The sequence below is a fragment of the Oncorhynchus tshawytscha genome, linkage group LG27 (genome assembly GCF_018296145.1).
Source record: "Oncorhynchus tshawytscha isolate Ot180627B linkage group LG27, Otsh_v2.0, whole genome shotgun sequence".
Classification (NCBI taxonomy): Eukaryota; Metazoa; Chordata; class Actinopteri; order Salmoniformes; family Salmonidae; genus Oncorhynchus; species Oncorhynchus tshawytscha.
This window is the reverse complement of record NC_056455.1, coordinates 12,961,392-12,971,978: the sequence shown is the minus strand read 5'-3', so window position 1 is coordinate 12,971,978 and position 10,587 is coordinate 12,961,392. Positions and strand designations below refer to the sequence as shown.

The 10,587-nt window shown below is 41.0% G+C and overlaps 1 protein-coding gene across 1 annotated transcript; it reads left to right on the top strand.

The window, feature by feature from the left end:
- Positions 1-158: 158 nt before the first annotated feature.
- Positions 159-9,555, top strand: LOC112235209 (proteasome activator complex subunit 3). The gene is made up of 11 exons (XM_024403623.2): positions 159-321; positions 880-912; positions 1,126-1,188; positions 2,852-2,956; positions 7,264-7,318; positions 7,560-7,675; positions 7,811-7,879; positions 8,039-8,106; positions 8,215-8,269; positions 8,349-8,435; positions 8,559-9,555. Exons 1-11 carry the CDS (start codon positions 277-279, stop codon positions 8,637-8,639), a joined length of 777 nt encoding a protein of 258 aa, XP_024259391.1. The 5' UTR covers positions 159-276; the 3' UTR covers positions 8,640-9,555.
- Positions 9,556-10,587: the final 1,032 nt, after the last annotated feature.

Below are 10,587 nucleotides of genomic sequence, written 5' to 3'. Positions count from 1 at the left end.
CATATTTGAATCAATGTTGCGTAAAAATAAACACTGACACACAATTAATGTAATACATGGATGTAATTTTTGTTTATCAGTATATAATCTTACATTTTAAAATAATCCACGAGAAACATAGCTAGTGACGCGTTTTTTTGGTCCACGTGGTTGTTTTACGAGTCGCATCTTTCCTACGTCATAACTTGATTTCGAAGCAGTGTGCGGCAAAGCAACTACGAGCAACTTAAAACCGTTTTTTTTGTTTATATCAGTTCATTTGATTTATTTCAAATTATGTCTTCAAAAGGCATTAAGGTAGACAATGACCTCAAAACAAAGGTAATGTTTTCACAATTTCTTTGACGCAGAAGTTGAATAATTGAGAATGCTTGCCAGGCCTAGCTAGGGAGGTTAGCTGCATTTTGCTCATTGATTATAGTAGCTAGCTACGTTATTAGCACAGCACAACATCTATGAATGTTCAATTTAAAAAATCTGTCCTCAGTAAGTGGTGTTTGTTTATCTATCCTGTTAAGACTGGACAGTAGCGATTAGTTTGTTTATCTACAGTATCCCGCATCACACATTTTAAGCACGCGGGCTGTCTTTTTCTGCAGAAACGGCAACGTTAGCTAGTTACGTTCGTAACTCTATTTCCAATTTAATCTGTTGTAACACTAACAGTTCTTGGGGAGAGCAATAACATTAGCATATGTACAAATTTAACTAGATAGGTCGCCTGCTAGCTACAGATAAATTCACGACGGGGGGGAAAAAGTATGGTGTTAAGAACAGCTGCTCCCATCAAATGGCACGTGGTGTTATTGGACTGTCATTCAACATGGTTTTACTTTCACTCATGTCATAAGATGTGTTCGAAAATTGTTATTTTCTCAGGTTGACGCCTTCAGAGAGCGGATCACGGGTGAGGTGAGTATCAATATTATGTCATCATGTTCCTATTTTAGACTTGATGGTCCTAGTCTTATATTTCATACATTTTACCAACAACAAATAACTATCAATCAAAAACCACAAATAACTGTTTGGAGTCGTCATGTAGTGGAGGCATCATGTATATACTGATGCTGGTGGACACGTGATCATTGATTTAAAAAATAAATAAACTTTGTTCTTTACTAGGCTGAGAACCTGGTCGCAGACTTTTTCCCCAAAAAGTTGCTGGAACTTGACAGCTTTCTGAAGGTAATTCATATTCTAATAACATGGATTCTATTGTTGTACATTTTATTATCAAAATAGAATCTAGGTTAATCCAGAGCCCCTTAAGTAAGGGTAAGGATTGAGCACGCCTCCATCGATGTGGCTGTAGTGAAGTGGGTTGAGAGCCTGAAGTTCCTGTGTCCATATCACTAATTAACATGGTCCACACTAGAGCTCGGACGATAAACCGAAAATGATCAACACCAATCACAAGAATTTTGCCGATATCAATCATTATGATACGTAGCCTTTACTAGTGAAATTTGATGTTAAATACACTTGCTAATATGGGTGATTCTTAATGGAACAGTTGATGGCAACAACCATCATACCAGTAGTACATAATAACTGTAGTGCACATTAATGTTATAACTTATTGTAATTGCATCAATTCAGGCAATTTATTGCACTTTGGATTTGTCCATATCACCCGGCTCTAAAGGAAGGCCCTAAAAATTGTCAAGTACTCCAGCCACCCAAGTCATATACTGTTCTCTCAGCTACGGCACCGATGCACCAAGTCTGGAACCAACAGGACCCTGAACAGATTCTACCGCCAAGCCATAAGATTGTTAAATAGTTAACCAAATAGATACCTGGACTATATGCATTGAACCTTTTGCACTCTCTTTTGACTCATCACATACACTGCTGCTACTGTTTATTATCTATCTTGTTGCCTAGTCACTTTACCCCACTTATATGTACAGTTGAAGTCGGAAGTTTACATACACCTTAGCCAAATACATTGAAACTCAGTTTTTCACAATTCCTGACATTTAATCCTAGTAAAAATTCCCTGTCTTCGGTCAGTTAGGATCACCACTTTATTTTAAGAATGTGGAATGTCAGAATAATAGTAGAGAGAATGATTGATTTCACATTCTCAGTGGGTCAGAAGTTTCCATACTAATTGTGTGTATTTGATAGCATTGCCTTTAAATTGTTTAACTTGGGTCAAATGTTCCAGATAGCCTTCCACAAGCTTCCCACAATAAGTTGGGGGAATTGTGGCCCATTCCTCCTGACAGAACCAGACTTGTGGAAGTCTACACATTTTTTTCTGAGGTCTTGGCTGATTTCTATTGATTTTCCCATGATGTCAAGCAAAGAGGCACTGAGTTTGATGGTATGCCTTGAAATACATCCACAGGTGCACCTCCAATTGTCTCAAATGATGTCAATTAGCCTAACAAGCTTCTAAAGCTATGAAAGAATTTTCTGGAATTTTCCAAGCTGTTTAAAGGCACATGCAACTTAGTGTGTGTAAACTTCTGACTCACTGGAATTGCCATAGTGAGTTATAAGTGAAATAATCTGTCTGTAAACAATTGTTGGAATAATTACTTGTCATTCACAAAGTAGATGTCCTAACTTACATGCAAAAACTACAGTTTGTTAACAAGAAATTTGTGGAGTGGTTGAAAACCAAGTTTTAATGACTCCAACCTAAGTGTATGTTAACTTCCGACTTCAACTGTACATATCTACCTCGTACCCCTGCACATCGAGTTGGTATATATCCAAGTTATCGTTACTCATTGTGTAATTATTCCACGTGTTATTTTTCAAATTCTCTGCATTTTTGGGAAGGGCCCATAAGCATTTGACAAATGCACTGACTTGATTTCTTCATCCTTTCCAGGAGCCCATTTTGAATGTCGCAGACCTGAAAGATATCCACTCCGAGATAAACGTCAAAGTACCTGACCCAATCATTCTCAACAATAGTCATGATGGAGTAGATGTGGTAAGTTCATGGGTTCTCATTTGCATCAAATCAGTATCATGAAATACAAATACAAAAATATTTACAATGACTGCCTAGGAACAGTGGGTTAACTGCCTTGTTCAGGGGCAGAACAACATATGTTTACCATGTCAGCTCGGATTCGATCTAGCAACCTTTCGGTTACTGGCCCAACGGTCTAACCACTAGGCTACCTGCTGCCCCCATGGTTACAGGTAACACACCTGATTTAGCAAATCGGATCTTGATTGAAGACACAGGCACCCTCATAGATATCATCCTGACCAACCTGCCCTCTAAATACACCTCTGCTCTCTTCAACCAGGATCTCAGCGATCACTGCCTCATTGCCTGCGTTCGTAATGGGTCTGCAGTCGAACGACCACCCGTCACCCTAAAACACTTCAGCAAGCAGGCCTTTCTAATCGACCTGGCCCGGGTATCCTGGAAGAATATTGACCTCATTCCGTCAGTAGAGGATGCCTGGTTATTCTTAAAGTGTTTTCCTGACCAGCTTAAATAAGCATGCCCCATTCAAAAAAATGTAGAACCTTTCGGTTACTAGTCCAACGCTCTAACCACTAGGCTACCCTGCCGCCCCTAACCGACCTGCCCTCCAAATACACCTCTGCTCTCTTCAACCAGGATCTCAGCGATCACTGCCTCATTGCCTGCGTCCATAATGGGTCTGTGGTCAAACGACCACCCCTCATCTCTGACAAATGCTCCCTAAAACACTTCAGCGAGCAGGCCTTTCTAATCGACCTGGCCCGGGTATCCTGGAAGGATATTAACCTCATTCCGTCAGTAGAGGATACCTGGTTATTCTTTAAAAGTGCTTTCCTCACCATCTTAAATAAGCATGCCCCATTCAAAAAAATGTAGAACCAGCAACAGATATAGCCCTTGGTTCACTCCAGACCTGACTGCCCTTGACCAGCACAAAAACATCCTGTGGCGTACTGCATTAGCATCGAATAGCCCCCTCGATGTGAATATTTTCAGGGAAGTTAGGAACCATTATACACAGGCAGTTAGGAAAGCAAAGCAAAGCCTAGCTTTTTCAAACAGAAATTTGCATCCTGTAGCACAAACTCCAAAAGGTTCTGGGACACTGTTAAGTCCATGGAGAATAAGAGCACCTCCTCCCAGCTGCCCACTGCACTGAGGATATGAAACACTGTCACCACTGATTTTTAAATCCACGATAATTCAGAATTTCAATTAGCATTTTTCTACGGCAGCCATGCATTCCACCTGGCTATCCCTATCCCGGTCAACAGCCCTGCACCCCCCACAGCAACTTGCCAAGCCTCCCACATTTCTGCTTCACCCAAATCCAGATAGCTGATGTTCTGAAAGAGTTGCAAAATCTGGACCCCTACAAATCAGCTGGGCTAGACAATCTGGACCCTGTCTTTCTAAAATTATCTGCTGCAATTGTTGCAACCCCTATTACTAGCCTGTTCAACCTCTTTCGTATTGTCTGAGATCCCCAAAGATTGGAAAGCTGCCGCAGTCATCCCCCTCTTCAAATGGGGAGACACTCTAGACCCAAACTGCTACAGACCCATATCTTTCCTACCCTGCCTTTCTTTCTAAGAAACCGTATGCAACAATATGATGAAGTGTGAATATTTCTGCCACCCACACACAGCAAAACGGTTCCAAATAAATTATATTATTACGTGTTCCACCACCCATGTTATTTACATTATTAAATGTCCATGTGGGCTCTGTTATGTCGGTAAAACCACCCGCTCTCTCAAACAGAGAATTAGTGAACATAAAAGTTAAATCAGGAGAAACGACAGGGATTATTAAGTCGCTGTACATTTCAATGACCTGAAGCATGACATTTCCACCTTTTAGATTTTGTGGCATAGAGAAAGTTAAGATATCAGACAGGGGAGGTGATATTATTAATACTCGAGTAAAAGATAATGTTTTTGGATTTTCACCCTCCAGACATTATTTCCTAAAGGCCTTAATGATGAAATGCCTATGTATGTTGTGAATTTGAACATGAAATATGTCTCTTTTGATTATTCTGACGTTTTTCGTATGATGTACCCAGTGACTAATGAAAACTTACTATGTCCTCATTGAGATTTTACAGACGTGTTCAATATGCCTTATTTATACACTTGTAATATTTATGAAATGCATATTGTTTGGTAGCACTTATTTGTTTTTCCTTTGCCTCCAACCCCCTTCGATGTTTAGAACGGATGTTGGTGGGGCCAGGTCTACATAAGGGTGCAAATTATTATTTTTTAATCACAAAAGCTCTGACGAAGGCCGTGTGGCTGATACGTAATCTTATTAAAGATCAGTGATACTATCGAGCAGTGTGCGGTTTCCTTTTTCCTTCATCGTGTTCAATTGTTGCCATGCACCTGCAAATAAGATTGCTCAGATGTGTGAGTGCCTTTTGAATTTTCTAAGGTCTTAGAAAGCCAAGTTAACAAACAGATTACCGACCATTTCGAATTCCGCCGCACCTTCTCCGCTATGCAATCTGGTTTCCGAGCTGGTCATGGGTGCACCTCAGCCACGTTCAAGGTCCTAAACGATATCAAAACCACCATCGATAAAAGACAGTACCGTGTAGCCGCCTTCATCGACCTTGCCAAGGCCTTCGACTCTGTCAATCGCCACATTCTTATCGGCAGACTCAACAGCCTTGGTTTCTCAAATGACTGCCTCGCCTGATTTACCAACTACTTCTCCGAGTTCATTGTGTCAAATTGGAGGGCCTGTTGTCCGCGCCTCTGGCAGTCTATGGGGGTGCCACAGGGTTAAATTCTCAGGCTGACTCTTTTCTCTGTATACATCAATGATGTTGCTCTTGCTGCTGGTGATTCTCTGATCCACCTCTATGCAGACGACACATTCTGTATACTTCTGGCCCATCTTTGGACACTGTTAACTAACCTCCAGATGAGCCTCAATGCCATTCAACTCCTTCCGTGGCCTCCAACTGTTCTTAAATGCAAGTAAAACTAAATGCACCGATCGCTGCCCACCCGTCCAGCATCACTACTCTGGACGGTTCTGACTTCTGAGAATATGCGGACAACTACAAATACCTAGGTATCTGGTTAGACTGTGAACTCTCCTTCCAGATTCACATCAAACATCTCCAATCCAAAATGTTAATCTAGAATCGGCTTCCTATTTTGCAACAAAGCATACTTCACTCATGCTGCCAAATATACCCTTGTAAAACTATCTACCGATCCTTGACTTCGGCAATGTCATTTACAAAATTAGCTCCAACACTCAGCAAATTGGATGTAGTCTATCTGTTTTGTCACCAAAGCCCTATACACTACCCACCACTGCGACCTGTTGGCTGGCCCTCGCTTCATATTCATCGCCAAACCCGCTGGCTCCAGGTCATCTACAAGTCCATGCTAGGTAAAGCTCCGCCTTATCTCAGTTCACTGGTCACGATGGCAACACCCATCCGTAGCACGCGCTCCAGCAGGTGTATCTCACTGATCATCCCTAAAGCCAACACCTCATTTGGCCGCCTTTCGTTCCAGTACTCTGCTGCCTGTGACTGGAACGAATTGCAAAAATCGCTGAAGTTGGAGACTTTTATCTCCCTCACCAACTTCAAACATCAGCTATCTGAGCAGCTTAACCGATCGCTGCTGCTGTACATAGTCTATTGGTAAATAGCCCACCCATTTTCACCTACCTCATCCCCATACTGTTTTTATTTATTTACTTGCTCTTTTGCACACCAATATCTCTACCTGTACATGACCATCTGATCATTTATCACTCCAGTGTTAATCTGCAAAATTGAAATTATTCGCCTACCTCCTCATGCCTTTTGCACACATTGTATATAGACTCCCCCCTTTGTTTTCTACTGTGTTATTGACTTGTTAATTGTTTATTCCATGTGTAACTCTGTGTTGTCTGCTCACACTGCTATGCTTTATCTTGGCCAGGTCGCAGTTGCAAATGAGAACTTGTTCTCAACTGGCCTACCTGGTTAAATAAAGGTGAAAAAATAAAAATAAAAATAAATAATAAATAAATCTGAAAGAGACTACCCTGAACAAAGTGGAGGATAGCCAACACCAGCAGTCTCTCACTCACTTTAACATAACACTGTGAAGGAATGTTAATGAGACATAAACAGAATGGCTCATTGACTCTCAGCAGGTCACTGTGCTCAATGCACTTGACCATTACTGTTCGAGGGAGAAAAATGTGGAACCCCTTTGATCAAGGGAGACCTGTAACAGAAGTAATGCCTATGTTAACGCGTGGTTAATGTTTTATAGCAAAATTCCAGAAAACGGAAAATGGAAGATGGACTCGATGATGAAAACTGTCAAGGTAAACCCTACTGCCTGTAGTCATGCCATTTGATACTTGCATAATAAGTCTGATGGCATTGCTGTACTGTAAAATACACTTTATCTCTTAATGTCTGTCAATGCCGACTTTTGCCAGAACCATTCATCTTTAATACATTTCTTGATAGAAGAGAATAGTAGACTACACTTGACTGATTTGCAGTATTCTATATTAGCTAGAAACTGCTTGGATATTTGACCTCTCAATCCCACCTCTCTAGATGGCCCCAAGGTGTTTGTCATGCCAGGGGGCATGATAAAGAGCAACGGCCAGCTGGTGGACCTGATCGAAAGAGTCAAACCAGAAATAAGAACCCTCATAGAGAAATGCAACACGGTATGTACCCACAAACACAGCCATTTTTCTTTGAGGGATTTATTGATTGCTTTTTGAGGGCTCTCCCACTGAATTGCTTAGTGGAGATCTACTGTTAAGGAATGACTGTCTCATCTGTATGTCTCTCACTCTCAGGTCAAAATGTGGGTCCAGCTCTTAATCCCCAGAATAGAGGATGGTAACAACTTTGGTGTATCCATCCAGGTATTATACTTTCCCATCAGTATGAGTGCAGAGACATTCACATGTCTAGCTTCTGGTCTACTTTTCCGAACATTAACATATCTCCATCACTAGGGTGCAGAAATTGCACTCTTTTGCCTTTCTGTCAGATGATGCTGGTCTTGTTGTTTCTGTCCACAGGAGGAAACTGTTGCTGAGCTCAGGACTGTGGAAGGAGAGGCAGCCTCTTACCTGGACCAAATTTCCAGGTATGCCACAGTATACACTACCTTGTGTGTTTTTATTTACTTCACAAAATTCCCTTATGAATCTATAAAACGGTTCCTTGGACTGTCTCAAACATTTGTTTTCAACAGGTATTACATCACCAGAGCAAAGCTAGTCTCAAAAATTACAAAGTACCCTCATGTGGTAAGTGTTAACTGCATACTGTTTACATCCAATCTGCTGCCCTGAGTCCTCTCGTTGTTGACCATCCGTCTGTCTGCAGGAGGACTACCAGCGCACGGTGACTGAAATAGACGAGAAGGAATACATCAGCCTCAAGATCATTGTGTCAGAGCTGAGGAATCAATATGTGAGCAATACATGCACACCGTTCTGGCTCTGTTCAACAATGTTGTATCAATGTTATGTTAGCCTGTCATGTTCTGGTGCAGATATTTGTTGACTGTAATAACCAAACCCCATCCGCTTGCAGGTGACATTACATGACATGATCCTGAAAAACATAGAGAAGATCAAGAGGCCACGAAGCAGCAACAATGAAGCCCTCTACTGAACACTCCACTTCTCCTTATCCTCTTCTCACCAACTCCTAGTAACAGCCACATTGGCAGTATTTAGATAGGCAGCCCAATTCTGATATTTTTTTTCCACTAATTAGTCTTTTGACCAATCAGATAAGCTCTGTTGTGATTGGTCAAAATGCCAATTAATTAGTGGGGGAAAAGCTCCAAATTGGGTTGCCTGTGTGAATGCAGCCATTGACTGTAACAGGCTTTGTTCTGGACTTATTATCATCAATTCCCTCAAGGTGGACTTCAAAAGAACCTCCTTAGACATGTTCTGAAACATCCATGTTTCCAGGACTTGTGAGAAGGTTGTACCTTGATTATGGATTTTTCTCCATGTCGACCAATCAAGCGGGCTTGAACTGAACTCAAACATGGCCGGCCTCCACAAGGTTGGTAGGAGGTCAGATAACTTGTGTCCTTGTTGTCTGTGTGCTTGTAGTGTGTATGTCTTGTCTGGAAACCGTCATGGAAGTTTCACAGGTATACTTTGTCTGTTTTATCTTTAGTTTGTTTTTAAGGAATTATTTTTAGGATTCTGAAGTGCTTGGTGGTATCTATAATTAGCTGTATGTGAGATTGTCAAGGTGAGTGTGTGGGAATGCTCAGTCTGCATTTTAGTTGTAGTGTAGCTTGCAGTCCTGTCAGTTATTTCTATTTTTTTTTTTTTTTAGGGGACTACTCACAAGTACATTTATGAAGGACTATGGTCTGTTTCTAGCACAATATGTAATGGCCATCCACTCCCACTCTGATCTTGGAGTTTCAATTGTGTTATTAAAAGCCAGATCTGTAATGTTCTCATATCCAGATGCTACGTGATGAGAGAGATGTCTTTACTGTATCTCTCCCTTAATTGTAATTTTGTTTTAAGAATAAATATTTTTACTTAATACAACTTGAGAGAATGACATGGTTTCTGACCTGTTGTATATGCTGAAACTGTGTCTCAGAGCTTGTGTCGTTGAATTCAAGCCTTTCTGTGAAAATGATTAACCTCAGGATGAGGGTGGCAAAATACTTAAACCTAGCTATTAATATCTAATTTGCTACGTATTTTCATACAAATGTGAGCAAATCTGCATTTCCCCACCAGAGGTGTTTCCCATCACTTTTTTTGTGGATAAAAGGCTGCGTGATGAAGTTTCATGTACTGAATTAAGGTCAGTGTTTCTATGGCATTTTCAGCTCTACAGATTTAGTTTTGTCACGCAGTGTTGCGATAAATGGCAAATTTGCCCAATTTGGTTCGCATGCTCTAGACAAGTTTGTTGATGGTGTACACAGGTTAGGTTATATGATGGATAAGAGCAAGATAACTTGTATTTGGTAATTGGCAGCTAAGCACTGTTCATGTCACTAGCATACAAATTAAGACCCTTGATTTTTATTGGAAAGGAGCATCAAGCGCGCTTTCAGCACCCTGTAGTGTAGACAACTGCATGCTTTACCAAGTTGCAGTGGGATGACCACACATCATAGCAATGTGTGACTGCAAATTTACCTCAACATGATGATTATCAAATTGCGTAAGAAATTTCACCACAATTCGACGCACAATTCATTTTACCGACACACAGATCCTACCATGTCGAGCAAACAAATTGTAAGCATTTACAGAATTGTAAGGACACATCCTGTTTCTATCACACTTGTCGTGATGTATTTTTATGCGGCAGGCCTTTACTCGCATAAAAACTTGATGGATATAGGGGAACTTTAATCAGTATTCTGGAGCCTGCTGGTTTGTTCTACTTGATCATTAATTGCACCCAGGTCTAAATCAGTCCCTGATTAGAGGGGAACAAAATAAAAAAGCATTGGCTTTGAGGTCCAGAGTTGAGTTTGGGGGCACTACACTATGCACTCGAGTAGTGGTGGTATAGAGATAGGGAAGTGCACCCAAGAGGTCATGTATAACAGGCTAAATAATGG

Bases quoted from the DNA above. Each gene is read 5' to 3' on its own strand.
- LOC112235209 (XM_024403623.2), top strand. From the start codon at position 277: ATGTCTTCAAAAGGCATTAAGGTAGACAATGACCTCAAAACAAAG. The intron at 322-879 runs GTAATGTTTTCA...TTATTTTCTCAG, and splicing joins ACAATGACCTCAAAACAAAG to GTTGACGCCTTCAGAGAGCG. The intron at 8,436-8,558 runs GTGAGCAATACA...ATCCGCTTGCAG, and splicing joins CAGAGCTGAGGAATCAATAT to GTGACATTACATGACATGAT.